General features: G+C 34.0%; 2 protein-coding genes across 2 annotated transcripts; one reads left to right on the top strand and one right to left on the bottom strand.

The window, feature by feature from the left end:
• Window positions 1-101: 101 nt before the first annotated feature.
• Window positions 102-8,648, top strand: LOC147407179 (SAP domain-containing protein). Its single transcript, XM_086435607.1, has 9 exons — window positions 102-403; window positions 508-674; window positions 4,767-4,884; window positions 6,108-6,169; window positions 6,260-6,311; window positions 6,427-6,532; window positions 7,140-7,238; window positions 7,308-7,416; window positions 7,812-8,648. The coding sequence occupies exons 1-9, from the start codon at window positions 300-302 to the stop codon at window positions 8,327-8,329; spliced, it is 1,335 nt and encodes a 444-aa protein (XP_086291733.1). The 5' UTR covers window positions 102-299; the 3' UTR covers window positions 8,330-8,648.
• Window positions 8,649-17,323: 8,675 nt separating this feature from the next.
• LOC147407178 (uncharacterized) lies at window positions 17,324-18,988 on the bottom strand. Its single transcript, XM_086435605.1, has one exon. The coding sequence runs from the start codon at window positions 18,718-18,720 to the stop codon at window positions 17,671-17,673; it is 1,050 nt and encodes a 349-aa protein (XP_086291731.1). The 5' UTR covers window positions 18,721-18,988; the 3' UTR covers window positions 17,324-17,670.

Below are 18,988 nucleotides of genomic sequence, written 5' to 3'. Positions count from 1 at the left end.
AAATTGGTGGATTGTTCAAAAGATTGATTTGAGTTTTTAAAATAGAAAATCAATGGGTCATATCGAATCGCTCGAGTCAAGTCAGACCTCTCTCTCTCTCTCTCTTTGTTTCAGTTGTTTGTGAATTGTGCCGCTCCCAGCCCAGTATTGGAAGTTTGAACTTCCCCACTTATATCTCTTTACATGATAATGATGTATATAATCCAAAAGAAATGAAATTGAAAGGTCCTGCTACTGCTAGTCTTTTTGTCAATTCGATTCATCTTATTTGATTCGATTCGATTCGTTCACAAATCACAATGGAGGGGAGAAAAGCGAAGCGCAACTTCATTTATATCTCTGAATCAGATCAAGACTCAGAACAAGAACAAGATGAATCATCATCATCATCATCATCATCCAGGTATATTTTTTGTCTAAAAATCTTCGAAATTGAAATATCTTCTTCATTACTGATCATCATTATCTATCTTCTCATATGTGTGTGCGACCTCGTTATGAGCTCAGTGATGATGACAGCGAGTGGAGTTCCGAGGAGGAGGAACCCGATTTCGACTCAGTCGAAGAAGAAGACGAAGATGATGAAGATGACGATGATGATCAAGATTCGGAATCCAAGATTTCTCCTCTCAATGAACAAGAACGCTATAACCGAGTCATCGATCTTCTCAAAGGTTAGGGTTCCATTTCAATCCAAAATTTAACAGTTTTCTCCTATCGTCGTTCCACTATCTTACACTTGTTCTCTTTGGAAGATTATTTGTTAATTCTCTCAAATATTCTTTTCCAGAAGAAAAAAAAAGGCATAAATTCTTTTCATCTAATTTGCCATTTCGTTGGAAAATACACTTTCTCTTCAGTTAAATCTAAGGATTTGATTTCTAGATGACGATCAATTATGATTGATTGCCTTGACAACAGTTAAAACAGAGAATTTCACAGTTTTTCCAAGCCTTTTATGACAACATGCTATCAAAAGACCATTCAAAACAAAAAGACTGTATTAAGGTTAATCTTGTTCTTCCTCAAGATCCATTCGTTTCCCTTGCAAAAACCCTTACTTATTCCCCACATTTGCATTCAATCTCAATCAAAACTGATTTTAGAATTGAATTGGATTGAAGGTGTTACTTAGCTAAGTTGGTAAAGGCTTGAGGAGAGTTGATCCCATGACCTAGGTTCAAATCCCATTGATCCCACCTTTGCCTCTGTTCACCACACTAACCCCTTGCTTGCCTAGCCAAAAAAAAAGAAAAAGGAAAAAAGAATTGAATTGGATCATCAATTCATTACAAATAATATGCCTAAGAAGTACGCACTTACATGAAGGCTGGTTCCAAAGATAAATAATATGCCTAAGAAGTACGCACTTACATGAAGGGTTTGATACTATTTTTACGTCGACTGTCAATCTAACGCAGTCCTTTATTTTGTTTGAGGTCCTTTTAAGCAATTTCTTGCGGGATAAGCATTTAGTACACATGTAAATATAGTTCAAATATATGGGAAAATACGCGAATTTTGTTGTATAGTTTTAAATATAACAAACATGTATTTATATATTTTAAATATCATTATCATCATTAAAAGCCTTATCTCAAAACTATGGGACCAATTACGTATTTTTGAAATAGATGCCTAAAACTAAGGTAATATTAGATAACAGATCTGTAACCCAATCCATTTCTCTGCTTAAAGTATCCTTTTATCTTCTTGCCCCCTCCCAACCACCTTCTCCCATACATCCTCTCTCTCTCTCTCTCACACACACACACACCCACGCCCACTCGCACGCATGCACACACACACACACACACATTGTCGTCATCGTCCTTTCCCTATTTCACATTGGCATCACTGTCTGATTTTGAATTAACATGGGACATGAGGCTTTATTGGAAATATCTTAGATCCGAAAAAGAGCTTCAAGGAAGTTTTTTTTTTTGTAACTATAATCTTTATTGGGACTACTTGGGCTGTAGACAACCCATTTGACATAAAATAAGATTTGAAATGACTCAACTATATCATCCACAGTTTACATTGTATCATGAGTGGATCTTACCAAAATATCTCATTAGTGTAGAGTGGTCACTGATCAAAATGGCTCAATTGATGAAACCTAACTAGGATTATAAAGTTAAAACTGAATAATACTCAAATGTTTGCCATATGCCAAATATATTACAAGGCTTGGGTCCTTCAATGCAAGTGTAGTACTCACATAATTGGAATCAGGTTCGCAACCTGTGCGGGCTGGCCCGAACTCAAACCCGATTGATAGGCGAGCTTGGGCCAAGTTATGTAGAAGATGAGCTGAGCCTAGGTTAGAATATCTCAACCCAACCTCAATTCCGGTTGAGCTTAGGTTAAAGGTTCAAGCAACCCAACCCAACTCAACCCAAATCCAATGCTATATACTACTATATAAATATTTTTGTATTAATTATATATTTAATTTTTTTTTAAATTATTTCTTCCTATATTTATTTTTAGTAACTAAGGAAAATCTTTTTTTTTTTCACTTTTCTTTCTATTTGAGTCTATCTCTCTATATATATTTACATATAGTATTGGTTTTGTTTATGATGTATTTCCTGTTTAAGATCAAAATGGAATTAGAACGAGCCCAACCTACCCAAAATTACCTAACTTGAGCTCAACCTAATTTTAAAATGATGATGCTCAAGCTCGGGCCTTGTTAACAATCTCCCGTTTAATTCTTGAAAAATTCATGAATTTTTCTGTTTTTTCAATGAAAGTATTATTCTCGGGATTATTGAACTATTTTGAATAATTCACGGATTTTAAGTTTGAAAAGAATAAAACGCGATTTTTACAAATTTTACAAATTTTTATAAAACTTGGTGGAAAAAAAATGCTACTATAACTTGATATATGTTGCAAAGTATAAACTTGTAAGTTGTGACATGTAACACAAGTTGACTTTGAAGCGGCCATACTTCAAAATTTTGGAGTAATCCACATTTTTATGTGACAAATGTCTCTTTTATCTTTAAAAAAATAATATCATGACCCTCTACATTTATTTGAGATTACACCTTAATTTTTCAAATTGATGATTTGTCCCTTGACTTTGGTCTTCTTTTTAAAATCAATGAAACAATAACCTCAATGTCCTCATTATCACAACCATCATTCTTACCATCACCATCACCATCACCATCACCATCACCATTAACATCACCATCACTATCATATGGCCGAATTTTTGGTTTTTTTGAAATCAAACGGATAACACACGTATGAAGCATATGTTGCATATTTTCCATTTATTGAATTTTTGGCCGAATCTTAGATCGGATTTTTGCAATCCAAAATCGAATAGAACTCGAATTTTTCACGAATCAAAATTTTGTCGTATTCCAAATTGCTAACAAGGATCTCGGGTTAATGAGCTTAGACCCAATGGTCGGTTTGAGTTAGCTCGGGTTTTTTGCAACTTGGATTGAGCTTGGGTTTACCCTCCAACCCGCCCAGGTTGCAGCCCTAAGTGGAATACAAGATTTCCTACAAACACTTTTGAATAATGACAACAATTCATCTGGCATTCTAGATATGCATTATCGGGACATTGTTTTGAACTCATACGGTCATTGTTTATAGACGTATTTTCTTAAAAATAAAAATAAAAACTGGAAAACACGTTTCATCAATTCATCTCCAAATTAACCAAGTTTCCATCTATTATCAATACTCTATTTTCAATCTATCAAATTGCGTGAATGGACAAGTATTTTTTGTTGTTCATGTTAGGTGTAGTTAAGTAATTTATTTGAAAAAAAAAATGTAGGAAGCATTATTATGACTTGAAAATGTGTCCCATATTTATTTAAATTGTAATATTTGAATTGTTAACAATACTTGAATCATAAGATTCACTTTAGAATAGAATAGGATTTTTAATCTTAAGGAAGACATAAGATTAAATCATTTGGGATTGAGTAGTAAGATTAAAGTAAAAAAAAAATCTTACGATTTTAGTACCATCAATCAGAACAACAACAATTCACACCATGGGCATCAATTTCTTTAGAATTGGATCGATCGTAATCCAAGTTGAAGATAGTTTTTCTAGTAGGATTATTAGATCAAAACGTTGCTACTTTGTTTGACTCCACATCATCCCTTGCGACGTCCCATATCTCTCATCAAGTGGTTTTATTTGTTAATGACGTCTAGCAGATCCCCTGCTAAACTGAGCAAGCTTGAAAATAACTTTCCTACATTCATTTAGGAAGGTATTCCTAATGGGTTGAAGACCATATCAACAGATGTTCCCAAGATCTCATTTAGAAAAGGATCATTAGAAATTACAAACAGGATCACATTGTGGAGAATTCCAGGATTTATTATATTTTATTCAGTTTAAGATATTACTATTAATTATATTTTTATTTAATGTTAATATTAAAGTTAATTTTATTTGTTAATTTAATATAAATTTGCACCAATGTAAGTTATTTTGTCTTAACCCATCTTAACATGTAAAACATGTAAAAAGCCCCCGACCAAACAAGCCCCATTCTACTCTATTTATCTGTTTCAAATTCCGCTCAGGAAGTTACTATCATTCATTTTTCAAGTACAACTGGAAACAGAAGCTTTGTAATGCAAAGTTTTGTTTTCTGTGAAAATAATAATAATATGAAAAGGAGATTTTAGTTTATCATATATGACTTTGTTGTTATAACTAGTTGATCACTTATTTTGGTATGCATAATGATATCCTTGATCTTATATAGGAAGGCGTGATCTGCAAACACTAAAACTAGAAGAATGCAAAGCGTATTTGCGGAAGCATGGTCTGAGATTAACAGGGACAAAAGAAATTTGCCTCCAAAGAATTCAGGAGCACTCGAGGTTGGTCTTTTTGTGCAACCTAATTTTTTTACTGTACCTGCATATTTATGTTCCTGGGAGCATTGATGGTTATAAATAGTGTAGTTAAAGCTTCGCCTGTTCGACCACCTTGCCTAGCCAGGACCCTTAACACCTAGGCGTGCATGGTTGCCGAAGTTTTAACCTAGGCATGATGCTTTGCATAGCGTGTGTCCACATACAAGTAAAACTATCATAAACTTAAATATAACTAGCTCAAATAGAATATTTTCCTTGTATTTAATGTGTGCATTTCATTTGAGTTGATCAAGTAGGTCTTTCGTTTCATGGTTCAGTTTGAATATAAGTTGTGTATGATCATTTAAATACGAATAGCTTTAATAGATTATTTTCCTTCCATTTTATTAATTCTTTTAGTAAATTTGTACTTGTTACAAAAGAAATTATTTTTGACCAATTTCTTTCCTCCATTCATATAAACCCTCTTAAGTATAAATAGCTCCAGTAGATTATTTCAAACATTTTCCATTCTTCATTCTCACCAACTTTAAGCATAAATAGGTGCCATTGATTATTTTCAACCAGTTTCTTTACTTCATTAAGCTTAAGAGACTTATCTATGTCATATCCAATTTACCTCAAAAAACAGCAAAACTAATGTACTTCTTACCAAAGTTATGTATTTATTTCTCTTTTACCATACTGTAAATGGTACAAAGTGAACTAATTCGCAGTACAGTTCATTCTAGGTTCGTGGAATTCAACAAACCACCTACCAATAGATATGCAAACCAATCGTTGTGGTTTACTGAATCTTTTTTATTGGGTTTGGTGACCTCAACGTAGCATTCAATCAGACCAAAATTTGATTCTCTCTTTGTTTTGTTCTATGTATATACAAGAGAAGCTACTAAAGAGATTTTAGTCTTTTATGTCAATGTGCTTTACTTTGCCTCAAGGAAATCTTCAATCTTCCACAAACTTTAGCCTCATTTCAGCGCAAGAGTCCTCATTGATTAAGGGTCTACTTGATTCTTCTCGTCAGCTTCTAGCCGCCACCAAATGAAGATTTTTCTTTTGCATTCTTCTTGGAATATGAATATTTGATGGTAATAGTTTGATTATTATGTTACTTAAACATGATGAGCTAGTGATTTTTATTGAAAATAAGATGAACAATCAGGGAATGTGCATTCTCTTGTTTTTTTTGTAAGTTGACTAATGTGTTCTTCTATGCTTCTCAGGATTAAAGACGGAAATGGCGAGAAACTGTATCCTAGATCATCCTTTACTATTAATTGTACAGGTAGAGAGTGTTGGATGATCTTCTTTCACCTGCTCATATACTTGGTAGAATTTATAGTTACAGATTGAAAAGTCTCTTTTACCTCTGCAGGTGATGTCTGCAAAGGTGATGTTGTTGTGTTCACACAGAGAATTTATGCGAAGTACGCCTACATTTCCTAGCTTCTGTTATTTCAAAAGTTTGTGAAGCTTTCTGATTTTCCATTTATGCTCCCAATTTTTTTTACTTGGTTTAATTAAGTTTCTGATTTCCAATAGATTCAATAAAGTCACAAGGAATGGGAATCCTCTAGGGAAGCGAGTAATCGCTGGGAGAATTGTGAAGGATAGTTACGGTGCAGCCAAACAGCAACATACTTTCACTGTAAGAGATACCGATACTGGAAGTAATTATAAGTCAACTATCAGGTAGAGTCATATGGATGGTGTACCAATAGCATAGCAGTATATGCTGCATATGTGGAGGGGCAGTGACCCATCATTCAATTGTCCCTTCCAGTTGATCTAGTTCAAGATTGTTCGAGAGAGCGACTGATCATATTATCTGAATCATGTTCTCTATTTGCATCCTTTTGGATGGTCACAAATAAATGTGGCATACAATCCAGAAGAGGAAATTGATGGACATAGGTTTAAATATTCGTCTTGGGGCAATGCGTTGGCTAGAAAAAAACAGAGATTGTTTTAACTGAAACATTCGATGTTGAGGTCAATGTTACATTCTGATCTCGGCTGAAACATTCCGAGATGGTATGGAACCTTAAGCCATGGTTGGGATGATGCAATTGAGTTAATTTTGACCCGGGAGGGCTTCACAACTGGAATGATGGATCCAACTCTCTGACATCTTAATGTGTTTGCATGTACTGATATGCTTTTGTAGAGTCACCTTTTGTTCTAACAATTGGTTCCATGGGGCTTTGCCATGTTCAATCCCTCTGATGATTCTTGTTGTTCATGCGATCGAGTAGGTTGAAGTACTGTGGAGTAAGGGGGGTAAAAAATTGCCACCATTGTTTCCTTTGCTCGTGAAGGGTCGCAACCTTTATAGATTGAAAACTTTCCGACAGGTAAAATGGTTATTTATCTTATGGGATTACCAATATAAGTTAGTTTGCTCATTCTTTTCTTTATTTTAGCGTTGGGATAATGAAGCAAAGAGGTCAGAAGTTCTTGCTGAGAAGCACAAAAGAGGGACAGCAGCAAGACATTTCAGAGCTATGAAGAAGGCACGTTCTGCTAATGGAGGTCTATTTTCTTCCTTCCAAAGCAAACCTACATTTTGTGTGCGTGTGTGTGTGTGTGTGTGTGTGTGCATAGTGACAAAATCTGCGATTTTTTTATAAAAAAATCAAGATTTTAAAAGTTGTTGATTAAATCATGATTTTTTAAAAAGTTAACGAAGTTTTTGAAAAAATCACGATTAATCGTGATTTAATCGACTTTTTTTTATAAATCACAGATTTATTTTATTTTTTAGCATTTTTAAGCGTTATTTTATCATTTAATATCTGAAATACATGTTTTTTATTCCTGAGCCCCGACTTTGTCACTATGTGTATGTGTGTTTAACTCAATAGTTAATTAGAAAGGCCAGTGGCTGAGATTACATGTTGTACTTCTTCCTCTTTATTGTTAACTAGGTGCTAAGCACCGGAGCTCTTCCCATCAAACAAGACCATCTCCAAAGAGACACCGAAATGAAGTATTTCCTCCTGCAACCAAAGCAGATACAAGGAAAAATGGTGGTGGTCACGGAAAGGCTCCGGTATCAGGACAGGCAAAAGTGAAGAGAGTTGCAAAGCAAAGGGCTCCGAAAACATCCTCTCCAAGACAATTTCAACCCATCAGCTCAAAACAAAATATATTTCCCGTGCTTCATTCGTATACTAGAAATGGTCCTCCAAATTACCATTACGGGACACAACAGCACTTTCACCATCCCAGGGACATCTCATCCATGATACAAAGTGATAGAAGATCGTTCAACTTCTCCAATGAGATAGCTTCCACTTCAACATCAATGCCCTACACAAATTCAACAGTGATACCCAGGTCACAGCCTCAGGGGTATGGTCACACCAACTGCATGCATCATGTTAACACCAATTATGGCTACCAGTTTGATCCGAGGAACCTGAAACGCATGGATAGGCAGTGACATCCAGTACCTTACAGAACCGAGGAGAGGCATGGAGGGCTGGATAAGGGATTTTGGCGTTGTTCAAGACCAGGGTGCCTAGAACTGCGAGATGAGAACTGTGTTGTTTGTTCGTGCTCGAGATGCTGCAGAGGTACAGGGACAAGATGCCTCAGGCATCAATTGTAACCCCATTCTAAAAAAATCGTACATCTACTCGTGCAGATTTGTCTGTAAGTCTCATCCTTGATAATAAAACTTTTTTCGGCTTATAAATCACAGATATTAAGTACACAGATCAAAGAGAAGAAAAGTTATGATTACGTGCTTTTGGATCCAACTCTCAATTCCTATGCTCAAATATTTCTGCATGAAAAAAGTGTTTTTGGATATTGTCCACCTTCCCCACCGCCATTACCAACTCCATTGTGTCCTATTGCCATCTTCTATTTCAAAATTGGTGATTGTGTAGATGAATGGCATACAGGTTTCAAGATCAGACCTATTTAAAAGTTACTGAAAAACATGTCCGTTTTGCCCCCTACAGTAGAGGTGAATGAGCTGCAGCACTCCCAGGCAGACCCTTGTTTCTGTTTATTAATGGTAATATTAAGTTCCTTTTGGAAAAATAAATCGTAATGGCCTAGCATTCAAAACAGAAGTTAATCTGCATCTGAACAGGGCCAACATTTGGAGGTTCTTGGTTTTCAAACCATTATAAAGTTTCTTGTCTTTTGATTTCAACATGCGTGCATCGGAACACTTGATAAAACTGATTAACTGCTAGTCACATGACATTCAAGCCATCTTCGGCATAAGTTTGATCAGAGCATTTTTTTTTTCTTAAAATGAAGCAGAAAAAATCATTAATGTAAAGACAATTTGCCTATTTCGTTGGATTGGGACTTGGGAACAAAGAAGAGAAGGGTGTCTCTAAATAGTTGTTTGATATTCCAACTTTGTGGACAGTTGGCATTAGGGTCTCCAACTACAATCATATGGAGTTCAAGATCAGCTAAACTAGGCATGTACTTGTAGATTTTTGGGGTATAATTTTAGTTGGATTGGGAAAAAAGCAAGAGATACCCTGACAATTGTTGGTGGGGTAACTTTATGAACAAAGTGTTACTTGGATCGTTATTCTTCTCTCTTAAATGAGTTGGATCGTTTATAATAAATAATTATTGTTAAGAGTTTAAGATAGCACTCTTGGCTAAATTTGTGGGGGCAAGAGTTGAAAGTAATATTTTTGATTTGGTATTTCACGTTATAGATTTAGCATTAGTAATGCTTATTCAAGTTGTTTTAAAAATTGTCAACAGATTAAACATGAATCTCTAAAGATTGGGGACATGGTTTAAAATCTTCGGGTGAGTCATCTCTGTCTCGAACAAGATTTGAAATCATGGTTGAGACATGGTTAATTACGTCAAAAACAATGATTTTTAAGTTTGGAGAGTTTGAAGATAAGGGTTTTGTGTGAAAAAAATTAAGGACTTTTTACTGGAGGTTGAAGAAAAATATAAGTAAATATATTTTAACTATTATTTTGTGACAGTAATGTTTGTTGCAAAATAAATAAAAAAATGAAAATTGTTTAGGGCATTATGATAATAAAGCAGCAACATTGGAGCATATCACGTTTGTAAATATAGGCTAATTATGGTTTTTTAAACTATCATAAAACAATCAAATCAACATTTTTTTTTTTTTTGAATATTTAAAAGAAAATTGCAAAATGTCAATTCGTTTCTTGGACCAAATTTACATTCTTCCTTTACTAATTTTTTTTTTAATTCCATATTTATATTTTTATTTCTTGTCATGATTGTTCTACCGACAGTTTATTTGTTTGATTGCTTATTTTCATTGGCTATTACTATGGTTTGTTTGTGTTTGTCTCCATCATTAATTTCAATTATTTGACAATTGAAAAAGACATCTAAAGTAAGATCAAAATCTGTAATTAATTTTGGCAACATTTAACTGACTTTATTATTATTATTTTTTTTAATGCCGCAAAGTTGGAATAATTACGAAAATTGTGTCACTTAAAGGTAGCTTTCAGTGTAAACGTGTGGGATTTATTTATTTATTTATTTATTTTCTTCTACTTGCACCCTGAGTGTTTTAATTTTAAAAGAAGTGATTCTTCTACTTGCCACGTCCATCGACTGAGAATTTTCGAATCCTTGTATGGCAAACTCTATAATTAAATTGTGCCGTAAGGACTCACGCTAAAGTGTAATAAATGCACTTTGAAAATTGGACTTTGTATCGAAAACGATCTCAAAATTTTTCTTTTCTTTTTTACCAAAATACACTCAGATCCCGATTTCAAAGTGTGTTTAATGCACTTTAATCAGGGAAGGATTGTGGTGTCGATAATACTTCTTTTGGGTTTCTTAACTCTCTCTGTAATTTTCCCGCCTTTTTTTTATTTTTGGGCAGAAAAAACGGCGAGACAGGAAGATATTTTACTGTTTTACTGTGACGTTTGTTTGATTTGACTTTTTTTTATTCGTCCTCGTGATGGATAGTGACGGGACCCACATAATTGACCAATCAAGCTGTTTAAAGAAAAAAAATGCCACGTGCTGTTAAATAAGTAAAATAATTTCTAATTAAGATAGTTAAACCGTTTCAGCTACTCACTAATGCCACCTTGTCAGCTCATCCAACCAGCCAATCAGACTCAATTTGAAAGTGCCAAGCTTGTTAACTTATTGAGACTTGATGTATCTCCATGTCACATAAATATGGATTAGAAAGACTAGGTAGGATGTTAACATCTGTTAATTTAGCCACATGTCAATATGTAAGAGCATGATACAAACTCATTTGAAGTCAAAGATATGAAAATTTTCTTTACTTTAAATCTAAATTTTGTTGGACCTATGACGAAAGTGGTAAAACATCCATAAGAGAGTTCGATCGTAAAGACAGTTAAATATTTTTATGCATAAAGACAATAGATTAATTAGAAGAAAAGATTTCAAAATCATCACAAAGACTTCTTTTTCTCTTTTTTAAAATACAATTTTGTACTTATTTGATCGTTAGAGTGTCATTACAAATCATCATTGATGGGACAAAGAGCAATAAACCCAAGTTCAAATCATAAGAGGAATATAGACTATGGGCAAAAAAATAAGATATTTGCACCGATAATAAGATCTAAGTGATCTATTCCATGTGAATCATATTAATTTTTGTCCTAAATTAATCAATTTTTTTGAAGAGACGTGGTCGAATACATTTTTTTAATCAAGGTGTCTAAGCCTCCTAAAGCACCCGACTAATCCTGAGGCACGTTCAACCTCCTCCCCCACACGCATTGGGTAATTTCTGGGATAAATCCTCAAGGGTGGCTCCTATGGAGTAATTTGAACTCAGAACCTCAGTACTTGAGTCATGGTCTTAACCATCTCATCGATTATTTGGGGTTACATTGGTTTGATGTTGTAGCATCGATTAATCAAATTTTATAACATATATATATATATATATATATATATATAAATAAAAAAAAACTATTTTGAAAATTAAAAATATTTTAAAAAATTGGAAGGAATTAACTTGCCTAGTTTAATCGGACTCAAGTAATCTAAATTAGACTCGACACTTGCCGTTCTAATCCCAAAATTTGGTTCTTGAAACCATTCTCCTAAACAAACTAACAAAAATAATACAAGATAAGAAAGTCAAAATTGAAGATTCAATTCTCCCTACTTAATCGAATTTCTCTTAAGTTATAATTTATTAGTCTTCTCCTTTATTTTATATGAATTCATTTGGGTAGAAATTATGTACATATAGTTCTAGACGAATTAACTTTGTTCTAAAGGGCTATAGAACCAAAGGAGAGAGGAGAAAATTAGAAATGATAGAAAGAGAACTTGTGACCAAACTGATTGAATATACTTACATAGTAAAGTAGGCTTCAAAGCCGTACTACATGAGCTAGTTTATGGAACTCTACTCACTACCAATTAGTAGGCTTTAACATTACGTAACTATAAAAAGGAAAATGCTTCAATGGTTTCTTTTTCCCTATCGTCGAATTATAGGAAAGAAAGACTGTATGAGAAAATTAAAAAAAAAATGTGATTATTCTATTGATCTGTCATCTTTTTAATTTGCAAAAGTTACTTTTAAAAAGATAGAATGATAAAATAGTAATATCATGAGATTTGAAGGTCCTAGAGACTTGTAAAGCTTATGCAAAAACAAATTTAAGTTTGGGAGAGAATGTGATAGGAAAGGATTTGAAAAAACCATTGGGAGTATTTTTTTCATCTTTTCCTCCCCAAATATAAGTAAAGTGAGTATTTGAGGAGACTATTGCATATGCTCAATGAGATAGGATAAAATAATGATGAAAAGTCGTAGTGCTACACTTGAGAGAAAAACACAAGAATATTAGGACACACCCACCATGTACTCTATTTCAACTAGACACATTTGGGTTCATCGCTAAAACTTGACGATTCACTTATAAACTTAATCAATTTAACCTGCTTTGATGAAATTTGAAGGTGATTCGTTAAACAAACTCAAAAGGGGTTTGACTTATTGACTTGACGCCTTCTAATCTGATTGTACGTTTTACTTTAAAAATAAATGACTTAAATTTTAAACATTTTTCTATTAGACTTCAACTTGAGTTTTAAAACATTGATGATACCCTCTTTAGCATTATTATTCTATAATCATCATCATCATCATCATTAAAATTATAACTATGTCATCACTATCACCATCCATGATCATAATAGATATTATACTTCTACTATCATCATTATCAACCATTCATTCCATAAATTAAACAACAATTCCTTGCAATGGTGGGAATTTGAATTTTAATCAAAAGAAATAAATGAAAAATTACGTACTTCTAGGGAGGAAATAAAAAACTGTTATGATGTTGCATTACACCCTGTTTGCACCCCCACCATAATTGCATCCAATATCATGGGCCAAGGTTCTAACTAAATTGATCAAGAGAAGATAAGATAATTCATTAATGATTATTCAATTCTCCCTTACTCAAACGACTTTCTCTCGTATATCACTTATAAGGATTTCTCCGTTCTTTTGCAAATGAGTACTTCATTCATAATTTTATCTTTCTTGGTCATTTGGCCCATCCATATTATTAGCATCATCATCATTTTTAGTACTTCATTCAATTTATTAATATGTTTTTTTAAATGCTCAATATTTAATTCCTTAAATCATTAACTATGTTATTAGTATCTTAGCTTATATAAAATTCTCTTCTGTACTTGATTAAAGTTATTATTTTTTTGGTTAGGCAAGTGAGATTAGTGGCTTGTAATTGGTAGGTGAAGGTGGGTTTTGGGCTGAGAGGTCATGGTATGAAACTATTACTACCGACATACTTGAACCAACCCAAAAACTTCTAATAAAATCCATAAGACCATCGATTTTATGTTATAGTTCTAAGACTCTACGAGTCATCTAAAAAATCTTGATTGTTTTAACTCAATTTGATGTAATTTCAAGATGATTCATGGTAAAAATTCAGAAAAGGTGAAGTTATTGAGTTGGCTCCTTAAAATCAAGCTAGATACTCAGTCGAGTAATGTCTGTTACATGATTTCGCGCTCTCTTTTACAAATAAATATGAAAATTTAAATATTAAAATACTTTATTAAAAATCTTAATATACATTCCATTGACTCTGCTCAAGTCGATGGAGTTTTAAAACATTGATTGCACTCTCTCTAACATTATCGTTCTATCGTCATTAAAATATCATTATATCATTATCACTATCCTTGTCAATATTACTAATTTTTCTATCATAATTAATACTATCAGCCATTCTATGAAAAAATTCCTTCTTGTGGTGGAAATTTTTATCAAAAGAAACTATGAGTATTAATGCTTTTGGGTGTGTCAGGTAAAAGGAATGTCCACTAAGCAGGTGCCAGCTAGCTTGATTAGTAAAAATCATTGGGCGATGATACCATACATCTGGGTTCATATCCCGTCAATATTGAATTATTGAGCCCATTAAAAATAGGTTTACCAATCCAAAAAAAATCCACTATAATCAATTACCCGATTATTCTATGCATGGGATACTTGACTATAGGTGGCTAGAATCAATTACTAATAATTTGGCACATGGGATAACTAATCGAATCTCCCTCAATAGGCACCTCCAAAAGGTTAATGATTTTCTGACTTGATTTTTTTTTCACTAGGTCTTGTACTCAGCTAAGGGTATGTTTGGTAACACTTTTGAAGTCTGAAGTCTAATTTCTATTTTCTAAAATTTGGAAACTAAAATCTTGTTCTGGAAAAGTTTTTTGTTATCATTTTTAAAAGTTTATGATTACAAGTAGAATTTTAAGGTATAATGGTCATTTTGGCAATATTACCCTTTTTATTATAATAAATTGTTAACTGAAAAATCTAAAAATATAGCAGTTATGCATAATGAAACTTTCTATACATTTAATTTCGACTTCTAACAAATCAAAGATCCTAAAAGTATTGTTTTCAAATTGAATTCATCCTTAAAAAATTATATTCCAACAAGATCATATTCAAATAATAAAATGTGGTATAAGTGATAAATAGAAACATTTTCAAATTGCTCTATGAAATAATCTTTATAGTTATAAATCAATAACACCTACCAAGTTTTTGTCAATAGCTTTGCTAAAATTTTTGCAAAATCATATATATATATATATATATATATATTTATATTGTATCTGTTTGATGAAGGATTGTATATTATATAACTAATATAGTTGGAAATTTGTTAGAATTGTAATGCCAATCATTAGGAAACCTCATGTAAAAATTACTTTGGAGTTTGGAAAAACAAAAATCTAAGAAGAGTACAAAAAGAGAAACTACATGGCTTTTGTTCACATATTCAATTAGAAAGTTCTCAGTTGAATCCACAAAAGCCAATTTCGATTTTGCAATTTTTCCTACCACCCAACCCTAAATTTCCTAAATTCTCTATTATTTTAAATTTTTAGAGTATTGAGGATGGATAAATTCATGAGGTTTTGACTTCAAAAAGGAGATTTTTTGGATCAAAAATTAGTTTAACCAATTAATTTATGCATAAAATTAACAGACTTGTGATATCTGAAACAATCTCATTACATTTATTGATAGTATGCAAAAAAAGATTACTACAATTGAAAGAAGAAGTCATTGACCTGAAGGCGTTGTGAAGTAGAAGCGAAAGAATAGAAAAAAAGAGTTGAAGAGATGAAAGTGATGAAATGGGTTCCTATAAAAAATGGATAAGAGTTGGAAATAAATTATTAGATGAGAGTAATTTAGGAAAATAAATATAAATCAGAAATCATAACTTTCATCCAACGTGATTCCATCGTTGGTTCACAACTTCTAGTTTAGTTTATGGTTCACATCTTCTAGTTTAGCTTTTGAAATCTGAAGTCTAAAAATTAAACAAACAAGTTGTTTGCTTTTGAAGTCTGAATTTGAAGTCTGGACCACCTTCATTCATACTTCATAAGTATTACCAAACACACACTAATATGACAAGGGTAAGGAACCAAAGATCTTTTTCCTTGTGTATCTCGAAGAAAATGATTTATGGTTTTGTGGCCTTACCACGTCAATCAAGTGAAAAAAATCGAGTAAAAAATCACCGACTCCCTCCAAAAACAAGAGTCATGCTTAGGCAAGCCCTACTGATGGAAAAATTACTTCCAAGAGAACTAAGGGTATGTTTGATTGCACAAGAAAATATGGTGGAAAATCGTTTTCACACCAAATCGAGTGGTGATAATATGACTTGCCAGGTGGCATACTAAAATGACTCTATTACGTGACAAGTTCAGGTACCGTAGATCTGTACGCCTTGGGATACATAATTGCACTTTTCCATAAAAGAAGTGTATCCTGAGGCGTACAAACCGTTCCTGTATTTGTCCACATCATGGAATCATTTGAGTATGCCACCTGACGAGTCATATTAGCAAGACTCTATTTCCATATATCCATTTAAAAATTATTTCCATAACCTAATCTGTTTAGGAACAAACTCAATAAGATATGAGAAGGTGCAATGATGCATGTGTATTAGTGCAATTTTTTTTTAAAGGGTCGTGCTCAAGGTCCAGGAAATGAAGAATTACTCATGTAACCATATAACACAAATCTCTTGGATACTTACTTTGAATATTAATATTAACAGTTGGATTTTTATGTTTACTCGATTGGTATCTTGCATTTTTTCCATTAATCATTCTTCATAAGATATGTTTGATTGCACAAGAAAATATGGTGGAAAATCGTTTTCAATGGAAAATGACATTTTTCATGTATTTGATTTCAGTTTTACATAAAAAATAATTTTCCACCCTCCTCTAAAAATTCTACAAATTCACACATATTTTTCATCTCAAATTAAAATCCTAACTTCATATCTTGTTCTTCTCCATCATTACCACCTTCATTCACTCTATCCATCGGCGTTGTCGTCGTACCATCTCCATCTCTGTCACCGACCACCCCTCTCTCTCCCCCTATCCCCCCCTTTCTTTCTTCTTTTTCTTCTTCCTCCTCATCCTCCCTCCACCCCAAGCCTCTTCCTTTCCTCTCATCTTCTTTCTCCTCCTCCTCTTCTTCTTCTTCATCTTTCTCAGAAATTTTTTCTCATAATTTTATTTAAATAAAATCAAATAATAAAATTTGATTTTTCAACCTTACTTATTTTTCATAACTATTTTTTTTTTATGGATTTCAAATTCCATGGAAAATCACTTTCCATGCAATCAAACATAACTGAAAGACAAATGCTGAATTGATTTCGTTGAACACTACACTAGTATGGCAGTGAATAGAGAATCATAAATTTTCTAACTTATATCTTGATGGAAAAATTCTACGATTCTCCACACACTACCACGTTAGTACAATTTTGAAAGCAATGTGGAAGAAGTCATTTTAGAATGACCATGACTAAAATAACTGTTATATGATGTTGCATTACACCCTGTTTGGGCACCCCTACCATAATTGCATCCAATGCCATGGGCCCTTCTCCCATTTCATTTTTTACGCTACAAAGTGCCCCTCCACATGAAAAGGAAAGAAAGAGAGACCTCTCTTTCCATTCTTGTCTCCTGGAACGCTAACCCATTTAATCATAAATCTTCTTCTAATCGTTCAAAGCTCATATTCACGGTTACACAACATCATAAAAGATTAAAGAAAAAGGAAAGAAGGGTGAAGGCAGCACTTTATTATTATTTTTTTCTTATAAAATATAAAAGATGAACAAAGTGATAAAGAAAGAAAAGCCCAGAGATAGGGAAATCTGAACCGTCCACGTGTTACAAATTGAAGCCCTTACCAAGCCCTTGGACGGCTGGATTGAATCCTAAACACCCTAACAGCCCTTGATTGTACGGCAAGAAGGTTCTCTTCCTCAATTCCTCCGAAACTGCCCTGTTCACTGTGTAATGCAACTCGTGAGGTGAAACCGGTTCTCTTCTCATCGAACCGGAACTATCAGTAGACCTAAAGCTCTCGTTCTTAACGAGGTCTTCATTTTTCTTGGATAGAACTGCGAATTTTCTTAATGGGTCTTTGTCCGTCGCTCTACCTTCTGATGCGCTTCGAAACAACAAGAAATCCTTTAATTTCCATTTTCTGTAACCCTTCAAAGAAGAAAACGAGAACGAAGAAGTGAAAGAAGAGAAGGGTTTCGAATTTGATGAAGTGGGTTTCTCCACATTTAATTGTTTCTGTTGTTTTTGTTGTTGTTGTGGTTCCCATGGTGGCTCAGAAACTCTTAAAGGTGAGAGAGATCTGCTCCCTCTACGACTCGAAGAATTCGAAGATGAGGAAAAAGTTTCCCTTTCTCTCCCTCGTTCTTGCTCTGCTCCTTTACAGGGTTTTTCGATTGCGGCATCAGACGAATCGTTCTCTTTCCCGTGTCGGGTCGAAAACGCGTCGCGGAACATCTTCTTCCCTTGCGTGATTGGTGATCTAGACGACTTTGGGGGCGACTCGTCTCTACCGAGTTGTAACTCCGGAAGTGATTTCAAAGGTCGAATCTTTCCGCCATCGAAGAGCTCTTCAGCAGTGCGAGAGGCTTTTCCGAAATGCCCACTGAAATCGAACTCGAAATCATCGTCTTCGGTTGTGTGGGTGTCGTTGGATTTGGATTTTGCTTTTGAAGAAGAACCGCGTCTGCTAGTGTTGTTGATCGAGAGGTTGTGCAAGTCATGGTAGATAGCAAGGCCACGTGTAGGGCTTGCAGGAGCGCTGAAGTAGAACTCATCGTAGCGTTTCGGGCTCGATGGGGCGCTGATGTACGGTGTGGAGCAGGCGCTATCGAAAGTGAGATCTGTGGAGGTCATTGGGACAACTACCTCCATTTGTTTCTCTCTTTCTGTTTATAGAAGCTGAGATGGATTGTTTTGCGTGGATTTCATTCAGACAGACAGACAGACAGAGAGAGAGAGAGAGAGAGAGGAAATAGGAGAGAACTCGCAGAGCAGAGATGCTTGACTACGAAGACACGAGAAGCCGCCTCATATAAATTAGTTGGACTTTTTGAAATCTGAATCAATCAAACGTGCGGCTCAGATAAGAAGAAAAAACACAGATTTCCTTGAGATCAGTACAAATTCTGAGTGAATTCTC

This window comes from Akebia trifoliata, chromosome 3 (assembly GCF_017979445.1).
Source record: "Akebia trifoliata isolate Shusen 1 chromosome 3, ASM1797944v1, whole genome shotgun sequence".
Classification (NCBI taxonomy): Eukaryota; Viridiplantae; Streptophyta; class Magnoliopsida; order Ranunculales; family Lardizabalaceae; genus Akebia; species Akebia trifoliata.
This window is presented reverse-complemented; position numbering and strand designations above follow the sequence as displayed.

What these genes read in the sequence shown, in the direction of transcription:
- LOC147407179 (XM_086435607.1), top strand. Translation starts at nt 300, where the DNA reads ATGGAGGGGAGAAAAGCGAAGCGCAACTTCATTTATATCTCTGAATCA. An exon ending in AGAATTCAGGAGCACTCGAG is followed by an intron (nt 4,885 to 6,107) that starts GTTGGTCTTTTT and finishes TATGCTTCTCAG; the next exon opens with GATTAAAGACGGAAATGGCG. An exon ending in AACAGCAACATACTTTCACT is followed by an intron (nt 6,533 to 7,139) that starts GTAAGAGATACC and finishes GCGATCGAGTAG; the next exon opens with GTTGAAGTACTGTGGAGTAA.
- LOC147407178 (XM_086435605.1), bottom strand. Translation starts at nt 18,720, where the DNA reads ATGGAGGTAGTTGTCCCAATGACCTCCACAGATCTCACTTTCGATAGC.